This window comes from Myxocyprinus asiaticus, chromosome 48 (genome assembly GCF_019703515.2).
Source record: "Myxocyprinus asiaticus isolate MX2 ecotype Aquarium Trade chromosome 48, UBuf_Myxa_2, whole genome shotgun sequence".
Taxonomy (NCBI): Eukaryota; Metazoa; Chordata; class Actinopteri; order Cypriniformes; family Catostomidae; genus Myxocyprinus; species Myxocyprinus asiaticus.
In genome coordinates this window covers 14905028-14929279 of record NC_059391.1, presented here as the reverse complement: position 1 = coordinate 14929279, position 24252 = coordinate 14905028, and the positions used below count along the sequence as shown (strand labels likewise).

General features: G+C 36.9%; 2 protein-coding genes and 1 pseudogene across 2 annotated transcripts; 1 reads left to right on the top strand and 2 right to left on the bottom strand.

The window, feature by feature from the left end:
* Positions 1-3589: 3589 nt before the first annotated feature.
* Positions 3590-7690, top strand: LOC127437759 (uncharacterized). The gene is made up of 2 exons (XM_051692912.1): positions 3590-5313; positions 6948-7690. Exons 1-2 carry the CDS (start codon positions 3765-3767, stop codon positions 7661-7663), a joined length of 2265 nt encoding a protein of 754 aa, XP_051548872.1. The 5' UTR covers positions 3590-3764; the 3' UTR covers positions 7664-7690.
* Positions 7691-10849: 3159 nt separating this feature from the next.
* Positions 10850-12988, bottom strand: tmem60 (transmembrane protein 60). Its single transcript, XM_051692943.1, has 2 exons — positions 12851-12988; positions 10850-11719 (listed from the first exon to the last, which is right to left on the bottom strand). Exon 2 carries the CDS (start codon positions 11680-11682, stop codon positions 11278-11280), a length of 405 nt encoding a protein of 134 aa, XP_051548903.1. The 5' UTR covers positions 11683-11719; positions 12851-12988; the 3' UTR covers positions 10850-11277.
* Positions 12989-20240: 7252 nt separating this feature from the next.
* LOC127437773 (mitochondrial inner membrane protease subunit 2-like) overlaps positions 20241-24252 on the bottom strand; it is a 176700-nt pseudogene continuing 172688 nt past the window's right edge.

Sequence of the window (24252 nt, the reverse complement as noted above, 5' to 3'; positions counted from 1 at the left end):
GACTGAACTCTTGGGCCTGAATGGCAAGCGTCATGTCTGGAGGAAACCAGGCATCGCTCATCATCTGGCCAATACCATCCCTACAGTGAAGCATGGTGGTGGCAGCATCATGCTTTGGGGATGTTTTTCAGTGGCAGGAACTGGGAGACTAGTCAGGATCGAGGGAAAGATGAAAGCAGCACTGTACAGAGACATCCTTGATGAAAACCTGTTCCAGAGTGCTCTGGACCTCAGACTGGGGCGAAGGTTCATCTTCCAACAGGACAATGACCCTAAGCACACAGCCAAGATAACAAAGGAGTGGCTACGGGACAACTCTGTGAATGTCCTTGAGTGGCCCAGCCAGAGCCCAGACTTGAACCTGATTGAACATCTCTGGAGAGATCTGAAAATGGCTGTGCACCGACGCTCCCCATCCAGTCTGATGGAGCTTGAGAGGTCCTGCAAAGAAGAATGGGAGAAACTGCCCAAAAATAGGTGTGCCAAGCTTGTAGCATCATACTAAAAAAGACTTGAGGCTGTAACTGGTACCAAAGGTGCTTCAACAAAGTATTGAGCAAAGGCTGTTAATACTTCTGTACATGTGTTCTTTTTTTTTTTTTCTTTTTTATAAATTTGCAAAGATTTCAAACAAACTTCTTTCACGTTGTCATTATGGGGTATTGTTTGTAGAATTTTGAGGAAAATAATGAATTTAATCCATTTTGGAATAAGGCTGTAACATAAAATGTGGAAAAAGTGAAGCGCTGTGAATACTTTCCGGATGCACTGTAACTTCTCAAAGAATCTAGTAGTCAATTACTTGAAGTTTAAATATATAAGACCATAAGAATGTATTGAAAAAAGGGTCAAACAATGCTGAACTTTGTGGATTTTAAGCAGTACAACACAGTTCTGAATATTTTGTCACTTACAAAAAGTATCAAAAATTACCATTGTACTTCCATTTTTTTATTTTTTTATTTTTGCATGTACCATGGCAGTACCATGGTATTCTTGGAAGTACCTTGAAGTATCATGTAAATACAATGAAATATCAAGTTACAACTATATTACAGTTACATTTATTAATTTACTATCTGATACCTTCTCTGTAAGGAGTGACTTGGGTGAACATGTGCATGTGTGTGGTGCATGCATCTTTATTGGCAGAATGTTGGGAAGCTGCTGCCATCATAATTCTCTCACATATGCATATCTGCACATGTGAGAAAGTAAATTACATATGCATTGAATGCATTGAGAATGTATAGTGTGTTCCAGATTAAAGATCGAAGATAACCGTGATGGTTTTGATTAAACAGCAAGGGTCAGCCAGCATAAGTGACAATGACAAATAATCACATTCTACTTCCCAATCATGATACCCTTTCAAACAGTAAAGTACTATATAATAAACTAAAAAGGTTAAAATAATACAAGATCAAAAGAGCAAAATGTGTAATGTTTTACAATATTTTAATTAAATAACAGTTATTGCTAGAAAAATGTCACCAAATTTATCAGTAAACACAGTGAATAATGTCTAAAGTAATTGCTTCATGAGCAGAACTGGAAAAAATAATTTAAATAATAACAATTTTAACATAAACAATGTTATCAATGTTTCAACAATGCCTTTATAAAACAAAGTGATTATTTGCTTTTTTTTTATAGAATCATGAAATTGCATTCAGTTTCATCATTGGGACTATATATACACAAATGCTGACAAACTCACTTTGCATCTCATCACCAATTATGGAATCATCACAATAATGAATCCGTGAAGCAAACACAGATTCCATATGTGCATTCTGAACAACCTTACTAATGGGGCACAAAGATACAGTACTGAGGCAATTTATATTATTGAAATAAATAGTATATTCTATGCCATCTACGACTGTTCTGCTGTTTCCCTTTGATTGGGAGTCTGTGTTACACTCCTCTGTAGAGAGTCATCACAAAGCATAGCTTCTCTCTGAGCTCTTCAAAAGGGAGGTGGTCCCCCAACCCCTCCTGTTCCTTCTCGGTCACGATCTTCGGCACATGCAACAGACCTGCTCACCACACAGGACACAATGTGGATTGCTGTGCTGTACGTATGGGGGAGCCTGTTAGCCTTTTTGGCATGTGACGGCTGCCCAGAGTCCGAGGACGCTGCTTCAGGGGTCAAGCTGAAGCCCCTGGGGCAGTGCGGGGAAGAGGAGACCTTTTGCCCCTACCGAATCACTCTCCCTTCTTTCTCCATCCAGCTTCCTAGGCCTTTTAGGGAGTTGGAGAAGATGGCCAAAGAGCTGCAGAACCTAAAGGAGGTGGTGAACCAGCTGAGGAGGGACTGCCAGGAGTGTAAGTACAAGCAGATAGTCGAGAGGGGTGGACTGAAGGATCACAGAGAGGAAAAGGTGGCAATAAGAGTTCAAAGTCCAAGGAGTAACATCACCATAATGGACAGACAAAGTGACATTCCCAGTGGAGAACAAGTGGTCCGGATTGTCACATCAACCTTACCGCAAGGAGACACACAAGAGAGTGATGGAACCATCAGGGGTGGTGTGAAAAGGTTGGATCACACCATTTTAGAAAGACAAGGATTGACCATCGATAGAAAGACTGATGTAAACCAAGGAACCAATAATCAGAGGTCTGAGATGAGCAGAAATGTGAAAATATTAAATCTGTCCCTTTCAGAAACACCAGAGAACATATTTGAGGCAAAACAGGTGCCCTTACCTACAACTGAAGAAAAAGAGAGAGATCTGAAGTCTCAACTAGGTGAATCAATTGAACCCTCCCTTCCTGGAACAACACAACCCAAATCTCTTGGGAAACAGCAGTTGAACATTCTCAAAGATGGAAATGTAAAGAACATCAGTGTCATTCTGACAGTGAGAAGGAGGGTGCAGAATGCGCCTGATACGAATGGATTAAGCACCATTTCAGGGAATGCTAACATTAAGACAATGGATTTAAGCCCATCAGCTGAGAACAAAAGTGTTATGAACTTTCCTGGAGTAGGTGGACAGCTGAGACCAAAGACATACGTAAACAGCAGAGGTGCCAAGGTAAGCAATGAGGACAGATTGAAGAACACTACAGTGGTGAGGAAGCCAAATTCTGGGCACAGGACAGTTAAAACTGGGCCTAGAAGAACTGGATTGTCACCAATGAGGACTGCTATTGTGCGGGTAAAGGAAACAAACCCTTATATAGCAGACACAAAACCTGTAACAAGCAGTGGACTAACCTCATCAACAGACGAGCAAAAGATTGAAAACAAACAAGATGGGAGTATTGTTTTTACTCCCCCAATACACCACAGACAAGGCCTGAAATTTGCAAGCCAAGTAACTATAGTTGAGGTACAAAACTCCAGAAAGCTAAACAAGACTAAGTTTGCAACTTCCAGTGTTAATGACAGAGTTGAACAGCCAAACGTGGTTAAAGAAGAGCATGAACATGTGGGATTTAATGAAAGTCTCTTAATAACTAACAGCGAGGCAAAGACTAGTCCAAATGCAAGCAGATCAGACTCATCTTTCCCAGGGAGACAGGTTCAAAATGAAAAGGTTCTAAACCCAATTAAAGTAACAGAGAATAGTCAAGAGGACCTAAAATTCCTAGTTTTGGATAGGAATAATAGCACCTTTAATGAAAGGAAGGCTAATCCACAGACTTCAGATCTTAAAGATCAGAATCCTTCAGGAACGCTCACTGACGTTGAATATTCAGAGGCAGCCAAAGAAGAAATCAACTTTAACTCACTGAATGCAAGGACTGAGATGGAAATCTTGAGCAATGGACAAGTCGCCTTGGTCCAATCAGATCTGGTGAGCCTCACCCTTGTCCCAACTGTGAAGAGTAAATCAGCAGATAGTCCAGGGACTATGGCCAGTAAGACTGAATCACTTGTATTGGGCCATGTATCAAGGAGAACATCAACACCCAGTTCAATACCTCCACCCAAAAGTGGAGAGGAGGAGGGGTTAAACATTCTCACTTTGAACAGCAAAAGGAACATCAGCAAGTTCCAAGAACCAAGTCAAAACAATATGAGGTCTGTGAAAAATATCACAAAGGTTTTACCAAACCCCACAAAACTCCCAGACAGACACCCAACAACTTTGATATCATCTAGAGACCTAAAAAACCCCACTTTTAATGGCAAATTATTAGGAAATGGTAGCGTTGTGTTCCGTTCAAAACTGTTCATCTCAGGCAGAGGTATAAACGGCACTGGCGTGATAAAACCAAGCTACATAAGGAAAAGGCCAACTTCTCAAACTGAGCCAAACTCAAACAATCTAAATAGAGGTTTCAAGACAAAGGAAAGCACAGCAACTCAATTAATCAGACGTGTTGGGGCAACATCTACTAAAAAACAGGATCAGAACGAAGAAACTAAAGACACCATCCAGGTGACGGGGGCAAACGTATTGGAATATCACAGGTTGACCAACACCAATTTAGAGTCAAAATATCTACCTGGGAGACAGACTCATCATGGACGTGACATACTCAATTTGGATACTGTTAAACACAGTAAGAACGGATCTGGAGAACACAGCAATGATAAAGAGATGATCTCAAACATGCTGAATGGTACAGAGAATCAAAACAAAGAGGATCTAAAAGACTCTCTACATAATGGGGCATCAAATTCACCTACTGGTGTCGAAGAAAGCAAGCAGTTCAGCTTAGAAACTGCTGACACCAGAGGTGAAACATCAATTGGAGTGGACAAGATTAGCAGTGGGAGGAAAAAGTCAATGCCCCAAAATTCAGAACAAACTACACCCACTCTAATGAAAGGAATATTACATGCAAATCCATTCATGACCTCCAGTGATGCAACGGTCTCTATTATGGACACAGACCATGAAGAAAGTACAAAAAATATTCCTAAACTGACACATGTTGAAACAGTTAAAAACGTGAGGCAGGATACTGCCATAAGCTTTGAAAACATTGGAGCAACAAGAGAACTAAAGCCTATTAACCGTAATGAAGACAGAGTGAAAGAACAATCAGGGGAGATATTGTCTAATCCAAATAGTGTGGACAATGTCCAAGGCAATCATGGAGAAAAATACACAATTCCAGTTGTTTTGGAAAGGCTTACAAATGTTGAAGAAATAAAAGGGTCAAAACCTTTCTCACTTAGCCCTGAGGACACAGCTGAGGGATTTAAAGCAAATGCAGTCAATGATGAGGTGACTGAGAGAGACCGGGAAGAAAACAATCTCCACAGCACCTGTCACAATGACTGTGACACCATGCCAACCAAACAGCCTACAACACATAATGGGCCTCCATTTGATTCTGAAAGAGGTAAGGAATTTTTAAAGCCAATCACATTTTGCCAATGTTTGACGAAGCACAGAGCAAGCTAAGAACTCTGCTGAAAAAAACTCCAGCTTAAGCCAGCCTCAAGGCCAAAGTTCACTTCAGTTATCCATTTGTCGCTATGTCTTGCACACAGTGCGTGTGATGCAAATTTCGTCATCAGCACACAATGCATGGACTGTCCGCATACAATCCAGTTTTTTCTAGAGACGTGGACAGTACGCGCCTGTGAGCATTGCATGAACATGCGCCTGGCTTTGACTGTACTAAAGAGTACAACAAAGCAGTCGTAGAGCACATGCGTTGAACCCCTCTGTATGGGCTCACGGTCAAGAGTTTACTTTATAAGACTGAGTGTGAGCGAGACAGAACGGCATGTGGAAATGTTAAGTATACCCTGGCCTTAAGCTGGTCAGCAAGCTGGAATCCCCGCCTGACCAGCTCAAAAGTGCCCAGAACCCCTCTAAAACCAGCCAAAAGTCCAGCAAACTATCTTAGGCTGATTTAACCTGCTTTTTTTTGTAGCAGAGAAACCATCTTGTTTATTTAAGGTTGCTGTCCAATTTGCAAGAATATTTATGGCATATTCACATCTCCTGTTAATTATCTAGGCATGCAAAAAAAAATTTACAGTATGGCAGCAGTGCCTGTTTATTTGACACAAAGCTTGCAGTACTGTGGAATGACACAGGCAATATGACTTTTTGTATAGATTACATACAATGTTTCAGGGTTTAAACAGGGACAAAAACAAAATTACAATTCAGGTAAAAATGACCCAGACAATTATTCTCAGGAAATAATATAATCTGAAATTAACCCAAACACATGTTCTGTATCTCTATGACTATGACCCTTTACTATATCTTGGTGCTGGACAGGATTCCAAAAATTCTCTTTACAAAGGATCAGTGGAGGATCAGCTGCAGGAAATGGATCCTCATCTGAGAAACAGATGTTGTGGTTTTTGTGAGATGTGAATAGAGAGGGAGAGGACCAGCTGTAGGCCTTTCCTGTTTGTGATGCATCAGGATGTGGTATCTTTATTTTATATGAGAAAAGGCTCGAAAGCAATGCATACTTGAGGCATGCATACTAGGTTCAGTTTCATGTTGTGCCCAATGCTGTAATCACTCCACTAATGATTGGAGTCAAGTGGGCTAAGGATGAGACTGAATTTTGACCCAAAGTAAACTCTTGAAACCATGTATAAATAAATCCAGGTGGTCTTATGCTCTATGCATACAATATTCTTGTGATGCGTAAAAGATTCAGCAATAATGAAAAAACATCTTTTGCATCGTTTCTAAAATGAAACCTAGGCAGAATGACAGCCTCAGTCACCATTCACTCTCATTGTATGGAAAACAGATGCAATGAAATGAGGCCAACTTTCTGCCTGATATCTCGTTTTGTGCTCCGCAGAAGAAAGTCATATGGGTTTGGAACAACATAAGGGTCAGTGAATGATGACAAAATCTTCATTTATAGGGTGGACTATCCCTTTAATATGTTCTATGTAAAACCTTCCCTCATTGTAACAGGGTTAAAGTTGTTTATAAATTGTAATAGCATGTTTATCAACAGAGGGTGATGTAACTAATTTTTATTGCCCACAGAAAAAAGACCTATACAGGACTGTGCTGATTATGTTCTGAAAACACGAAAGAATGGCGTACACAGAGTCACACCACGATCAAAGAATAGCACATTCCATGTCTTCTGTGACATGGGGACCTCCGGTGGGGGATGGACCTTGCTTCAGCATCACTTTGATGGCAGCACTAGTTTCAATCGCACATGGGATGAGTACAAGAGGGGATTTGGTGAACTAACAGGTGAGTTTTGGCTTGGCAATGACAAGATCCACTGGCTGACTGAGACGAAAAACATGTCATTGCGAATAGAATTAGAAGACTTTAAAGGGATCAAAGAATATGCCCATTATAACCACTTTTATGTGGCCAATGAGAGCCAACAATACCGTCTGTCAATTGGTGGTTATTCCGGTACAGCTGGTAATGCCATGCAGTTCAGCAAGGAGTATAATCATGACCAGAAGCTCTTCAGCACTCCAGACAGGGACAATGACCAGTATCCCTCTGGAAACTGTGGAGCATATTACAGTTCAGGCTGGTGGTTTGATGCATGCATGTCAGCAAACTTAAATGGAAAATATTATCACACAGAATACAAAGGGGTACGTAATGGGATATTTTGGGGCACCTGGATCAATATTACAATGGAGTATTACCCAACAAATTACAGAAATTCTTTTAAGACGGTCAGAATGATGATTAGACCTAAAAACTACACTACCGGTCAAAAGTTTTGAAACACTTACTCATTCTTTATTATAATTGTTTTTTTTTCTTCACATTTTAGAATAATAGTAAAGTCATCAAAACTATGGAATAACATAAATGGAACTATGGGAATTATGTTGTGACTAAACAAAATCCAAAATAAATCAAAACTATGTTATATTTTAGCATCTTCAAAGTAGTCACCCTTTGCCTAGATTTTGCAGAAATGTACTCTTGACATTTTCTCAACCAACTTCTTGAGGTATCACCCTGGGATGTTTTTAAACAGTATTGAAGGAGTTCACATCTATGTTGGGCACTTATTGGCTGCTTTTCTTTATTATTTGGTCCAAGTCATCAATTTCAAAAAGTTTTATAATGAAATAAATTAATATGGTGGCACAATTATATTTTTGTCTACAAATTAATTTCAAACATTTAAGCATATGCCTTCAGATCAAAAGATTTTTAAGATCATGAGAAACATTTCAGTCAAGTGTTTCAAAACTTTTGACTGGTAGTGTATGTAAACTAAAACCTACCAATTTTAAAAACTACCAATAAAAAATAAGCTAAAAAATAATGCAGAATTTACATTTATACAACAGATAATAAAATAAATGTATACTCTTGTGTGTTATGGCTATACAACATATGAGTGTAAACTCATGTTTTGAAAAATGTTGCAGTGCATAAAACATAAATCACCCTGTGCTCTTTACAGATTATGCATAGTGTTTAGTATTTTTTGTGTAGCATATTGTATTTTTTATTCGCTTAAAAACTGTAATGTTAAAATCTGGGCCATTTCATGATTGTGTTTACGTGGATATACTACTTTTAATGTGATCATCACTATTTGTTATGTTTTAACAGTTGAGTTTTACTGCTGTGTATGTAACTGTCTCTGTAACTTATTTTATTTTTCTAATATTTTCATTAGGAATTTGATAAGCTCTATTGTTGAAAATTACACTTAGAACCATTCTTGAGTAAATGTTATTTTCAAACACTGTAAAGAAATATTTAAGCCACCCAAAAGATATTTTGTTCAGAGAACTCTTTCTAGGAGGAAACTTCAACTTTATTAAAATGGTGAGAGAGTCATCTTTTAATTACTTAAAATGAATTAATCAATCAATAAAAATTAAAAATACATAATACAAACCCTGGACACTTCAGATGTGAAAAAGTATTTCAAATCATTTAACTGCAATTAATAAATACAATTTAAAGGAATGTCTTTGGTTCAATATAAATTTTATTATTAACAATTTTTATTGATTCTTGTATAAAAAAAAACAGAATAAACAATATATATATATATATATATATATATATATATATATATATATATATACAGAATCAACTTTAACCCCCATTATTTATTTAACCTCCCCAACCCCATCCTGTCCCTCAACAAACATCCCTGTGGTCAATGCCAAAATGACACCATGCACACATACTGTATAAACACCCTGCCCAATTCAGAGAACCATTCTTGAAATGAGGGAGCACCAATTGACTTCCATCCTCTAAGAATTATTTGTCTGCCAATCATTACACTCATTTGGACCCAGCTTTATGTATATTTGTCACCTACTTTAATAACTTCCCCATCACCCAATATACATAGTCTGGGGCAGAATGAAATTTGAGTATCTAAAACCTCAGATAAAATTCTAGACTCTTACCCAGAATTCTTGAATCTTAGTGCAGAACCACAGCATGGGCTATGTGTCCATCCTCCAACTGATATCGCCAGCAGGTAGATGTGTCTTTTAAACCAAGCCTAAACAATCTAGAGGGAGTCCAGTAGAAACAATGCAAAATCTTAAACTGAATAAGGCGTTCCCTTGCATCCCTAGACATAGTTCTAACATTTTTTTAAGAATTCTTTCCCACTCCTCATCCTCCAATACCAAGTGCAAATCTCTTTCCCATAACCTCTTAAGAGCAGTTAAGGCCCTGTCACCAAGACTCTGTATCAACGATGTATAGACACTGACACTTTATGCCCCTTTCCAAAGGCTGTGAGCACCATACAGAGGGTGTCTGTAGCTTTAGGAAGCAGTGTACTACCACCACATATAGTACAAAGTAGATAGCGCAACTGTAAATATCTGAAAAATTGAGACCTAGAAATCCCAAATTGCTGTGGTATGTTTTCAAATGATTTCAAAGCTCCATTTTCATAAAGGTCACCAAGTGTAGCAACACCCCTCTCAATCCATTCTTTCCAGCAAAAAGGGGGACTTGTTAATATACAATTTGGGGTTCAGCCATATGCTTGAGGAAACATTTAGGTAAGTATATAAAAATTGAACATACGGGAAACCTTTGTCCATACGTGTGAAATAATGGGTTGCATTTTTACTTCTCTAGGCAACTTGATAGAAAGACTTTGCAATGGCTCAATCAACAACATTTGCGACTAATGTTAATTACCACATAAAACAATTTTGACTCCTCCCTCGTTTATTTAAAAAAACAAACAAAAGTTGGCTACATTACGGAACTTACATTAGAAGTGAATGGGGCCAGTCCAAAAACACACTGAAAAAACACATTGAAACACATTGTTTCAAAAGTTTAGCCACAAGATGCAAACATTTGTCTCACATGATTTTAATGTGTTAAATTGATTTACTAACCTTATCTGTTAAAGTCATATTACAACTTCACTGTCATGACGACACAACGCCGGTAAATGCTGTATCAGCAAATCTCATACTAAATCATGCTGACATGTATAATGTTAACATATTGTGGCTATTTATTTGAAACAGTGTGTATTTAAATGTTTATGAACTGGTCCCATTCACTTCCATTGTAAGTGCCTTACTGTAACCACAATTAATATTATTTTATTTTTTTATGAGATGAGAAAAAAATACTTTTTGTGTTAAAAAACACTATGCTACAAATGCTGTCAATTGAGCTTAACTTTTCTTGAAACTGGAAAATTCCTTTAACTTTCTGCATGTTTAGTATATTTTGCTACCTACTGAACAACTGCTAATCGCCAGTGTTCTTGGAAACAACATGGTTGAAAATAGCGCTTATGGAAATGAGAACAGTTGTTTAAAGGCAAGAAATATGTATCTTTTCATTGCAAGGATGTTCTCATTTTTATGTTTTTAATTGTTTACACACTCTCACACAAGATAAATTGTATTATTTGTGTATGATAAAGAAAACAGTTTAGAAATATACACTATTAAACATACTTTTTATTAGGACACCATGTTAAGTTACAGTACTAGTTGAAAATAACAGTGTGTAAGCAGCATATGTCCATCATGTTAGAGGTATGCTGCTCATGATCTTAGTGTTTTACTAAAATGTAATAAAATATTCTAAGCAATATTCACAATCAGTCATTTCTGTCACCTGAGTGAAAACTCACCACCATCATGAACATGTAAGGTATAGGCTAATCAGCATTGTCAACCTGAAAACATCAAGCAATTCCTGAAAAAGAGCTTTAAAAGCTGTACATTCTTATTTGTCCATATTCCATTCTTAATGAACACCATGCACTTTCTAGATGATTTCTCCTTACCAATCCGTACAATAAAAACTAATGTGCATCATAACTTCCATCTCTCTTTTGAAATTCAAATAGTACCGTTCATATTTTTCAGTCTCTTCTGAAGTGAAAAACATTGTACCCCAGCTCCACCATGGCCCCGATAAGCAGCGCCCATAGAGGGATGCAAACCAAGCTCAATAAGATGTCCATTAGATGTTGCAACTTTGCACAGAGCATCAGACAGAATGTTAGTTTAAGCAGCATGGCCACAAGGTACCACACCCGCTTCTTCAAGTTCTCCGCTCCATTGCGAGGGTCAAACCCCGGCTTGCACCGGCCTGCCATTTTGACAATGAGCATGAGCAGGAGAATGAGATCAAAGGTCCAGACAGGAAGGAAGATAAGAAACCAGTTCCAGTGGATTTTCTCGTCCAGCTTTAGGACCAGCATTATGAGGAAGATAAGCGTGAAGATCCATGTGAGGAAAACTCTCTGGGCAAGGGACATGTTCATTGGTAATGCTGGCCTAAGGGCACAGCAATGAACTGACCTGAGAGCAGGACAACACAGAACACAAATCAGTTACCATCAGATACAATTCAGATGCTTTTTTGTGAAACATCCTATTCATATTATGCAAAATCTTAAAGAGAGACAGTACAGAAGTGTAAACGCACTGTCCCACTGCTTAAAAGGAATATTCTAGGTTCAGTACAAGTTAAGCTCAATCAAAAGCATATGCGGCATAATTTTGATTATCACAAAATTAATTTCGACTCGTCCCTCCTTTTCTTTAAAAAAAGCACAAATCGCAGTTACAGTTAGGCACTTACAATGGAAGTGAATGGGGCCAATATTTGTAGGGCTTAAAGGCAGAAATGTTAAGATTATAATTTTATAAAAGCACTTACATTAATTATTCTGTTAAAATGTATGTATTATTTAAGATGTAAAATTATTTTAATCGTTGTTTACCAGGATTACGGGATTAACAGTGTTACGTTGTCATGGCAACACAGTTGTAAAATAGGATATAACTTTACACAGAAAAGATTAGTAAGTGATATTATCACGCTAAAATCATGTTAACACATATTGTTTACTTGAAGCTATACTTCCATTGTACGTGCCTCAATGTAACCAGGATTTTTGCTTTTTTATAAAAGCAGCAAATCGAAATTAATTTTTGTGGTTATCCACATTCTGCCACAAATGTTGTCGATTGAGCTTAACTTGTATTGAACCCCGAATATTCATTTAACATTCATTTCCTCTGAAATGGTTATTTTAAAGTAAATGAAAATAAAACTTCTGACCCTTAGAAATTCTCATCCTCATGTTGTTCCAAACCCGTGGGAGATGTTAAGCAGAATGTTAGCCTTAGTAACCATTTACTTTCATTGTATCTTTTAGCCATACAATGGAAGTAAACAGTGACTGAAGCTGTCATTCGGCGCGCGCATATATATATATATATATATATATATATATATATATATATATATATATATATATATATTCTATCATGACTCCCCCGTCCTGAATTAAACCTCAAACTGAGAAAGGTTGTTACACTACTAGCAATAAACTAGCTGTGATGGTGGATGGGATGGTTCTATCTCTATTAAGCCAACACAACGGGATCAACCCGGTGTTTAACACAGTTGACAGATAAACTTACCCAGGATAAAGATAATCCGGCAGATGTTTCAGTCAGAGATGTATGATAAATGTAAAACCTTTTTAAATGACTGTGTACATTCTGAACAGCTACAGCTCAAGACGTTTTCAAAAGAACTTCTCTTCACGTGAAAGACTAACTTGAAGTGCGCAGCGCCGCCTACCGGGCTGGAGGATGAATAATACTAACGTTTATATGTTATACTGTATTTAGTATTTAGTAATGAATTTAGTAATTAGTAATTAAATAATATCACCTTGTTCACATTTAATTTATATAGGAATATTCATATCAGATTACTGGTGAAATGAAAGCCAATAATTTGTATGTGATTTGTACGCATTGTTACAGTGGCTGAGTTGAAATAAGAGCACTCGCGCACAGTCTGTCAAATATTTATATGATCTAATACTGCATTCAAAACGGACAATATAGAGATGCAATTAAATTATTTATAGCGAAGTTTTAATAAAGGCTATACAACAGTGGCAGCCAGGTCCTGCAGACATGCGCAAGGATCCTCCTGAAAAGTAATTATAAAGTGTATGTTAGCTAAATGTATTGTTTAGTATCTTTTTGATGAATATTACAGATTCCCTTGAATCAATGACGTAATACACAAACAATAACAGGGTTTTGTTTTCCCACAATGAAAACACATTATATAAAATGTTTTATCTCCTTTGCATATTTAATACAATTTACCCTTTTTTAGTTTTGTCATTTTAAAACATTAAAGAGAGAGTTCACCCCAAAATGAAAATTCTCTCATAATTTACGCACCCTCATGCAATCCCAGATGTGTATGACTTTCTTTCTTCTGCTGAACACAAATATTTTTGGAAGACTATTTCAGCTCCGTAGGTCCTCACACACTGAAAGTAAATGGGAACCAAAATTTTGAATCTCCAAAAAGCATAATGCCAGCATAAAAGTAATCCACAAGACTCCAGGGTTTAAATCCATATCTTCAGAAGTGACGTGATAGGTGTGGGTGAGAAACAGATCAATACAAAGTCATTTTTATTAATCAGTCTCCAATTTCACATTATTCTTGTGTTTTGGTGATTCGCATTCTTCGTGCGTATCGCCAAAACACAAGAATAATTGACTTTGTATTGCTTCAAAGCAAGCTTAAAAGTTTTGGTCACCATTCACTTGCATTGTGGACCTACAGAGCTATAGATACAAATATTTGTTTGTGTTCTGCTGAAGAAAGAAAGTAATACAAATCTGGGATGGCATGAGGGTGAGTAAATGATGAGATAATTTTCATTTTTGGTTGAACTATTCCTTTGATCCACAGTGCCACAATCCAAAAGTAAACTCGATTTCTTCATCCAGCCACAAGATGGCACTGTTTCATTATCTTGAATGGTTGAACAGCTTCTGTCGGCTGAAACCGAGTTGCAAGCTGGTCTTTACAATTAGCGAGGATCAGTGATGATTAATCAGCCCTTTAAAGACTACAAATTAATTGTTATCTCTACAAATGGAAATGGCATTTTATTTCAATTTCGGCGTACCATTATGTAAAAGCTGTTTGTAGTTTTGCTCTTTTATAAACTTGATATGTAAGAACAGAATGTTTTTACAGTAGAATGAAACAAAAATGTAATTTTTCTGATTTCTCTTAGGTCAATGCCACACACCTGTACTAAAATCCACTCATATCCAACATATTACATACACAATAGCCTATTTTCTAAAATACCCTTTATGATACAGAAAAAAAAGTGCAGGGTGCATAACACTCAAAGGGCCACATGCATGCTGAATCAGTTAATGAGCTTATTACCCTTTGTAAATATCCTGTTGTGGCTGCCATTACCAAACGCTTCAGGGGATGTCAGCACAAAAGCCAGATACAGCAGCTTCTTTGCTCCATGTAACTTATCAGTGAAACACACAAATGCAAGCTGCCTTGAGGCCCTGAGCTGAGGATTGTGTTTTAATTGGGTCAGTCTCATTCTGCCACCTGTTGCCGTCACATGAGCTAATATAGAGCTGGAAAAAGCAAAGCATCTCTACACATTTTTAGGGGATGCACAAGGTATTGGAGATAGCATAGATAAATTCTGCTACTTCCTTTTGAAAATTTAGTTCTTGCATAACCATAGTTTACCTGTGGCTACTATGGTTGTACTACTTATACCACATGAAAGAAAACTAGTAGTAAAATGTAATACCCGTATAGAACCATGGATGGCTCCACATTACTACGACTAGATCAATGTAACTGATCAATGTTTCAATTAATCAAACTATGGTACTTCTATGGTACTTCTATGGTAGTCTAAACACATTCAGAAAGTGTAAATGCCATAGTTGCAATGGCAATGCAGTGTAGATATTGTTTCCTTAGTTCCCTAGATTATTTAGTACGAATCTATATTATTTCCAAAAAAATACCAAAAATCCTGGTATATTTTCACTGGTTTGACATTTGAGCTGAAAAGTCTTTATGGGCTTTTCCTAATACACTCCAAATTATTATTATTATTATTACTATTATTATTATTCTGATTAACACTTTTTTTTGATTCTGACAAATGAAACAGAAAAGCAAAACATGTATGCACAGAATTTACTGTTTTTTGAACTTCTTTCTGAACTTTTAACCCCCATTATTCCCCTTCCCCCTCCCAATCCCCAACTCCATCCTGACCCCCAACAAACATCCCTGTGGTCAAAGCCAAATTACACACACACACAAAATAATATATATATATATATATATATATATATATATATATATATATATATATATATATATATATATAATAATAATAATAATAATAATCACACACATTTAAACTATAAATCCCTCTCCAATGCCCCTCCCCGAGAGCCTTCCAAAAAGGTCAGATAGCTGCCCCACTTCAAATTAAACACCCCCAGGTTGCCCGGCCTTCTATCTGACACCTCCTCAGTCACCGTCAGAGTTTCGCCACACTGCCCCCTACTGGTCAGGAGATAGAAAAATGGCTATTTTCACGTATAACTCTTGAACGCTTTGGCCAAATATGATAAAACTGCTCTCTTTAGATTGAGTGAAACATTCTGAGTCAAACGATACCCAATTTTCCCATGTCGGCTATTTTGAATTTTGTCGCAAAATGCTGTATTTTATGAACGCATTGGCGTATCGTTACGAAACTTTGTATGTGTCATCAGGACCATGCCCTGAAGGTGCCTGAGAAGTGTGGGTCCGGCGCCACCTAGTGGTAAAAAAATGTTTTGTTTTTTTGTTGTTTTTTTTTTAAATATTGTGAGCTTATAACTTTTAGTGGCGTTGGTCTATTTTCACAGGACTGGTCTCTTTTAGTTCGTGAGGACTTGCTGAGCGCAACGATACCATATTTGCTATGGTTTGCCTTATGGCCTGTTGCCACTTCGAAAATAGTTCCAAAACTACTTTAGCTAATTGCTTCAAAGCCGTTCGTCCAATCGGAATGAAACCACCAAAATAAGAAGCGTCATTAGTTAATTTCTTAAAATAAAAGAGAACATGGCAAAATTTAGCTTGTAAATGCCAAAAACAGGCCGATGAATTTTAAAAGTGATCTCTGCTTTTATGTAAATTGATATAACTCTTAAGTGAAATGAGATATTGTCACCAAACTCGACACACTTATATAAGGGCTCAACCTGAGAACACAGAGAAAAAGTTGCTGGGTTTGGCCATTTGGTGGCACTATAACAGGGAACAGTATGAAAGTGGCTCTAAATATAGAAACATTTGTCCGATTAATTTCAAAATTTGCATGCAGTGTCTTTGCGTTCAGTGTCTTTGTGGGAGTTGCCATCATTGATCATGAGGACAGTTGCATATATTGAGAAACATGGCAGCCATTGGCCAGTCGTCAACAAATTTCAAGTGTCATGGAAATAATTGGATTAAACAAAATATTGCTAGGATGTCTATAAATGTATTGCATATAACTCTATGGATGTAAAAACTGACTTTTCATCATTTTTTTCCAAAACATCCTACAAAGTGCTTGAGAATACACAAAACAATGTATAGTGTGCAATGTTGCACTTAACACCCTCTGCATAACCTTGAGTAAACGCTCTTTATCAATGTACTAATAGCCAAAAGAGCAAGCACTTTTGTTCTTCCGATGATAGAGATTTTAATGTGCAACTAGTACATGCAAATAGACTGGTAGACAGTAGTGTATCTTGAGAAACATGGCCATAGATGTTTGTTTTTTATCTTTAACTCCTACAGCATTCATCAGAATTCTAACTTAAAATGTGTCACAATGCTTCTTTCACTGCTCATGCTGCCGATAATTGCTGCTTGCAGCTATATTTATTATTATTAATAATAATTTTAAGATTTATGCATTTTAAGTTCATAACAAAATTCCATCAAATTGAATCAAGTAATCTTTAATAAAACATAATAAAAAAATACATATTTGAAGTTTTATTAATGGGATAGTTCACCCAAAAATTACAATTCTTCCTTGACCAGAAGGTGGCAATATGCATGAAGAATGTGAATCGGCAAAAACAAAAGAAGATTGTGAAAGTGAAAGTTGAGATTCATTGAAAAGAAAAAAAAAAAAAAAAAAAGGACTTAAATACACCTATCATATCTCTTCTGAAGACATGGATTAAACCAGTGGAGTCATATGGATTACTTTTATGTGCTTTTGGAGCTTAAACAATTTGGTACACATTCATTATTTTTATTTTTTTTTTTTTTTAATTATGCAAAAGTAGGTACTCGATACATCTTTAAGTGATACTGAGGGTCAAGAAAAGGTCACCCTTATCTTGCCTTTGTAAAATTTGTAGCTGCAATCTGGCAGAGCCTTTTGCTTTGACTTTAGTCATTTATGAATATTTCATGTTAAGTTAAACATAGTGTCCTGCTGTGCTTTACATTCCAGTCATTGTTGAGTGTTCAGCACAGCTGGATGCTAAATATTAAACACATTCTCTGGAATACTGTTGCACTAAACAAAGACATGCCCATGTACTGTAATTACTGTGAAAAGGCAGATATAAATTTGAGTTTCTTGGCTTTTTCATCTATTTTTGGAAATAATTTTGCAATAATGATGACTTTTCCAATAGTTGTTAATTATTAGATAAGGATTTTCAAAAATCATTTCATGGAAATTGCAGATTGGAGCAGGTTTCAAGTACCAATTCTTGGAATTGATAAATGTGAAAAACAATTTTTTTTGTGTGTGACAAATGTCAGTAAGACAAAAATGTCCTGAGATTTGAGCACAGTACAACTGTGAAGAGTAATATCTAGCATATGAAGTATTTTAGAGCAGAGCATAACTAGAAAAATTAAAATGCACTATAGAAATGTCCATTAATTTTCCATGATCTTTAAAATTGTATTTGCTTTATAGGTCTGGAATTACATTCCTAAAATTCCCTGATATTTCCAGGTTTTCCATGACAGAACCCAGTATAATGGTATTATGTAAACATTTAGTAAAACTACAGCAATGTGACAGTCCAACATTTAGCAAAACCTTGCAAAACATATTGCATAAGCCAAATTCTACAAAAAGGATATGTACGTTCAGACTTAAGAAAAAGTCCACATTTCATACAGAAAATAAGTGAACCTAAGCCCATTTTAAATACAAAAAGAAATGTAGGATGTAGAATGTAGAATGTATGTGGATTCCCCACAGCACACTTCATGAGAAAGATACACAATTCATCTTGCATCTACATCAACAACTGAAAGCACACATCTCTTTGACTCTGTAAGGTAAATTCAATTTGAGCCTTCAATTTCCTCTTGTGGGTTTTTAATGTGGTTGTCATGTTCAATGAGCGATTGCTTCCCTTCTGAAGAGTTTTGTGGGTACTGAAATAAGCAGCTATGACATGCTTGTTCCCTGTGTCCTTCTAGAGAAGATTAAAAGCTTGATATTGAACTCATGTTTTGTCACCAAAGCAAGACATCTTGTTTACCCAGGATGAGAAGATAATACAGAATGTCAGACATGAAAAACATGTTTTTCTCCGTATACGTGTGATACTTCAATTACGGGAACTTTTCTGACTCTTAAGAGGTTTTTATAGAAAAAAGTTTCTTCCAAAATTAAATAAATAAAATCAAATATCTCATCATTGTTCTGTTAAAGAAATGTTTAAAACTGTGTCAACGCCAGTGAAATTCTACTTAGCAAAATAAATAAAAAAGAATCAATTTCTTTTTATATTTATATATTTGAAGGTAACTGGTTGATCAAGGTCATACATGACTAGGACATGTGTTAAACATTTTAACATAAGTGAAAAAAGGTTTGAAGAAGATGTGTAAAGATTTCAAGTAGTTAATAGTGTCCCTAATGGAAGAATCACCCATACATGTATGCACCCTTTCAAACCAAGAATCTTCAAGTGCTGCATGGCTATCTTCTGTTTCTGCAGTATCCTAAGATTTGTGCCCATTCCCTGGCACACTTAAGCCCTAAGGCTGCCTGTGGTGATTTATGTTTGACAGCCATTGAACTCATCACAGCCTTGTGCGAATATCCGCATTGACCTGTGGCCACTCACATTAAATCTGATCGAGTTTAGTCTAGCATGGTATTCTACCTTCCCTCTTGGAGCAATCTGCAAATTCATAGCTATGGCATTTAAGGACAAATTTATCTTTGGTAGCATAAGATCAATAGAAAATTGCAGCCAATTTTGCTTTTACATAGGGTTTGTGCATATGGACATACTTTATCCACAGCACAGAACAGGTGGATATGTCAGATATATCACTAAGTATAACACTAGCTATTATCTATGAGACTTAATTTGACTCTTAGGTAATCTATTGCCATAAAATGGAAGTTGGAAATATATTAGGATTTATTGTATTGCAAATCACCCAATCATCGCACAGCGTTTTTGCTTTCAGTTTTGACAAACAAACTGTCGCTGGAAACTTGTCCATGTAAATTGATCTTCTTCATTGCCCAAGAGGCATTCTGATTGAAAACCAATTCACTAACTAGTTTGTCAATAATTTGACTACACCAATTAAATGGTTGCCAAATATTATTATTTTTTGGACACAATGTGCCATTAGAAATAAATAATTAATTAAGGCAAATGTTTGTATCCGATTGTATCACGTCTTTTTTTAGTCAAAACTGAAAGTATAATACAGTACATAGTTTACTTCTATTCTATGCATTTGATCATCGAATTGGACCAAAAGCACAAACCTGCACAAAGGGTAGGAATATGTACAATTTACAATAACTATCCAAGTTACTGCCGAAGAACTCATTCCTTGGCACTGATTTGGCGCACATGGTTTCAACCATAACATTTATATAGTCCATAACACAAAAGAGCCATGTACATGAGGGTTGACTTGGTTATATGATAGTCCTTCAGTTCAGTCATCGTAACTGTCCTCTGTTGCTCCATCCCAGTTCAACAGGGGTCGTCGTTCAGGGGGTAGTGATGGCTCTATCCGCTGCCACCGACTGGGTGGCCAGATGATGTGAGACACCCGATCTTGGACAAGACCAAGTGAAACCTGTGGAGATAAGAATCACCAAGCTTTGGCAAATGTAGTACTGCAAAATTTAACCATATCAAGGTATCTTGAAATGCTACATAAAATAAAATATTGATATTAATATTGATATCAATATTGATATCAGAAAAAACTGCTTTTAGTAGATTCCCATTAGGCTTTTCACATATACTTGTTCTTGTTCGGAAATGAGAGCTACCAGTTGAAGTATTAATCCTGTAGCTTAACTGGTACAGCATGATACTAGCAACACCATGGTCACTGGTTCGATTCTCAGGGAACTCATACTGACAAATGTACTGTATACTTGTAAGAACATTGTAAGAGGTTGTTTACACCAAACACATTTTTGCATCAGTCAGAACTGGTTTTCAATTGTTTTTCCATGTAAACATGGGCTAGAAGAACGTCTATAACCATTTCACCATATCTCGCCATTTATTTATGCATCTCTTGCAGGAGCAGTACGTTATTTTAGATGCCATATCAAGTTATAAAGAACCTAAAGAACGGATCTCAAGAAACCTGGGTTCTTTTATTTTCATTGTGCAAGGTTTTTTAGTGCATGGTACAGGTTTTTTAAGGACATGTTCAGTCTGAATGGCCCCTAAAGGCCAAAACATACTCTACGCAAGTACGTGAATGCAGCGCTTCTAGCTCGCAAGTTTAATTCAGTGTGTTTTTGCGTTCCAAAATGTGTCAGACCGCAATTCATAACACAACGCAAGAAAGTGTTGCATTCTCAATGTTGCCGCAAGGGGTGCTATAGCAGACATTAGAGTGAACTGTCCACTTCTATGGTGAGTTTTACCTTTCAAGCCAAATACTGTCATATCGGAACAACCGTTTGAAAAGAGTATTGCTGAGCAAGTAAGTTCAAGTCAATATATTTATAGCAACTTACCTGAATAATAACACATTCCATTTATTCACACAGACTTTTGAATGCCACAGTAACGCAAGAACGTACATTAAGTATGTTCAACCAGAGCATGCATCAGCCAAGTGCTCGCATTTGAACATTACACTTATATAGCACTTTTCTGACACACAGAACATAGGGTTCTCCTCAACCACCACCAGTGTGCAGCATCCATCTTGATGATGTGACAGCAGCCATAGTGCACCAGAATGCCCAACACATATCAGCTGTTGGTGGAGAGGAGAGAGTAGAGTGATAGAGCCATTCAGGGATGTGGATTATTAGAAGGTCATGATTAATAAGGGCCAATGGGGGGGAAATTTGGCCAGGACACCAGGGTTACACCCCTACTTTTTATGAGAATTTTTAATGACCATAGAGAGTCAGGACCTCAGTTTAACAACTCATCCAAAGGACAGTGCCTGTTTACAGTATCATGTCCACGTCACTATACTGGGGCATTAGGACCCACACAGACAGCAGGGTGCACACCCCCTGCTGGCTTCACTAACACCTCTTCCAGAAGCAACCTTAGTTTTCCCCAGGAGGTCTCCCATCCAGGTACTGACCAGGCTCAACCCTGCTTAGCTTCAGTGGGTAACCAGGCAAGAGCTGCAGGGTGATATGGTTGCTGGTTATTTGCATATGCTTTCTTGCTTAAAGTATGTTTTCTGGCCTTTTATCACTTTGGATAAAAGCGTCTGCCAAATGCATACTTGTAAATTGAAGCTACGTTCAGAATTGCAGTGCTGGGTGAATTTGCCTCTGCACAGACCTTCTGGAAGAAGAATTAGACAGCGCAGATGCTCTTTTCATCTACTGAACACAAAGCAATATTCACTCACCAGCCACTTTTTTGGTACACCTGCACATCTACTTATTCATGTGATTATCTAATCAGCCAATAGTGTGGCAGCAGTGTAATGTATAAAATAATGCAGATATGGTTCAGAAGCTTCAGTTAATGTTCACATTAACCATCAGAATGGGGGAAAAAATCTGATCTCAGTTATTTAGACCGTGGCATGATTGTAGGTGCCAGACAGGCTGGTGTGAGTATTTCTGTAACTGCTGATCTCCTGGGATTTTCATATGCAACAGTTTCTAGAGTGTATAGAGAATGGTGCGAAAAACAAAAAACAACCAATAAGCAGCAGCTGTGGATGAAAATGCCTTGTTGATGACAGAGATCTACGGAGAATGGCCAGACTGGTTAATCACATGAAAACCTAGATAAACAGGTGTACCTAATAAAGTGGCTGGTGAGTGTATCTCTAGCTGAAAGAGAGTGGGACCCTACTGCGTTTCATAGCCAGGGGGATGTGGAAGAGATTCCAGCCAGCTCCCAAAAACTTTGATTTGGAGGGTATTGTAAATACCTGTGGGGTTTGGAGGGATTTGAAGGGGTGATAATGTAATCACCCACAGGGGATGATATGGACCAGGCGGATCTTTTGGTTTAACAGCATGAAAAAATCTCAGTATCAGTTGAACGTATTGCAGACAATCTGGTGTCTGTGATCTTCGAGTAGACCCTCACTGGTGCCGGTCTTGAATGCTTTAGCCCAGGAACTGGATGTCCGAGCTGAATCAAATGTGTGACATTTTACAGTGTTTTGTAGGAAAAATAAATACACAGGCTCAAGAACAGATTTTGTGACCTGACTCACAATTAGTGCTTTGCCAAACGTTGGAGTCGTGTCAATATTTCAGAATCAAAATATTTCATAAAACAGCATTAAAAATCTATACAGCATTAATCATCAATGTGAATTGCTATTCAAAACGCATTTTACTAACAGTAATGTGACATATTTCCAAGGGAAACGTGATATTCATTGAAGAAAAATGTAGGGCGGGACTAATTTTATACATAGAGAATTGATTGGATGGTTAAAAATGGGCGTTACATAGTCTGAGTTTGCTAGAATACCTAAATCGCTATATGGCAGTCAGGTAACATTAAGAGACATCAATGGAAAAAGAAAGTCAAGACAAGAAAAGCAAGTTATTACATTTTGATTAAAGAGTACACTGTAAAAAACTGCTGTAAATTTACGGCCAAATTCCTACAGCAATTTACTGTGATTCTTAAATACAGTAGTTTGCTGTTAAAAATGTTGCATTCTGGGAGATCAAGAGCAGGCTCACTGTGAAGTGACTAGTTTTACGGTAAATAGCTGTTCTATGCAAGCATTAGGGGAAAATTAACATTTAAAATCGTGATATCATCTTGGTGAAAGCTATAGTGACATTTTGAAATGTATATTTTATCCCCCACCCCCCCAATGAAACATTTAGTTTGTGGCACATTGTTAGTGTTCATGATGTTTCTGACCAACTCCTCTGCTCTTTATCATCTCACATCAGCCTTCACTTGTCTGTCTAATGAGAAGTCAAATAAAAAAAAAAAATCAACCTTTGAAGCAATGTACATATTAAATGTACAATTTTGCCAAGATTGAACAGTATATTTTTTATGAAAAAATAAAAAAATAAAAAACAAAACAAAACAACAACAACAACAACAACAAATGAGCTGGCACCTTGGACCTTCTTTATTATTATTTTATTTTCTTCCAGACAGTCAATTTGTGTTTAAGTAAAACACAAATTGTTGCACTGTGCTACTTGGAAGACAAAACCTAAGGTCAGACCTCACAAATGGCGCTATATTTGGCAATAGTGATGCATTGCGCATAAAAACATAAAAGCAAAAACAGTAAAGGTTATTTCAGCAAAATTATATCAGCAAACTGAGTGTTTGATGTTTTTGATAAACTTACAGCATAACATGTGTTGTTAACAAGACACACACAGAAATCAACTCGGCATACAAAACGCAACAATGGTGACAATTAACAAATATACTTTTATGTAAAAAAGTAAAAGCTGAACATTAAAATACAAGTAACTTAGACTACAACAAAAACAACATCAAAATAA

Bases quoted from the DNA above. Each gene is read 5' to 3' on its own strand.
- LOC127437759 (XM_051692912.1), top strand. From the start codon at position 3,765: ATGGAAATCTTGAGCAATGGACAAGTCGCCTTGGTCCAATCAGATCTG. The intron at 5,314-6,947 runs GTAAGGAATTTT...TATTGCCCACAG, and splicing joins TCCATTTGATTCTGAAAGAG to AAAAAAGACCTATACAGGAC.
- tmem60 (XM_051692943.1), bottom strand. From the start codon at position 11,682: ATGAACATGTCCCTTGCCCAGAGAGTTTTCCTCACATGGATCTTCACG.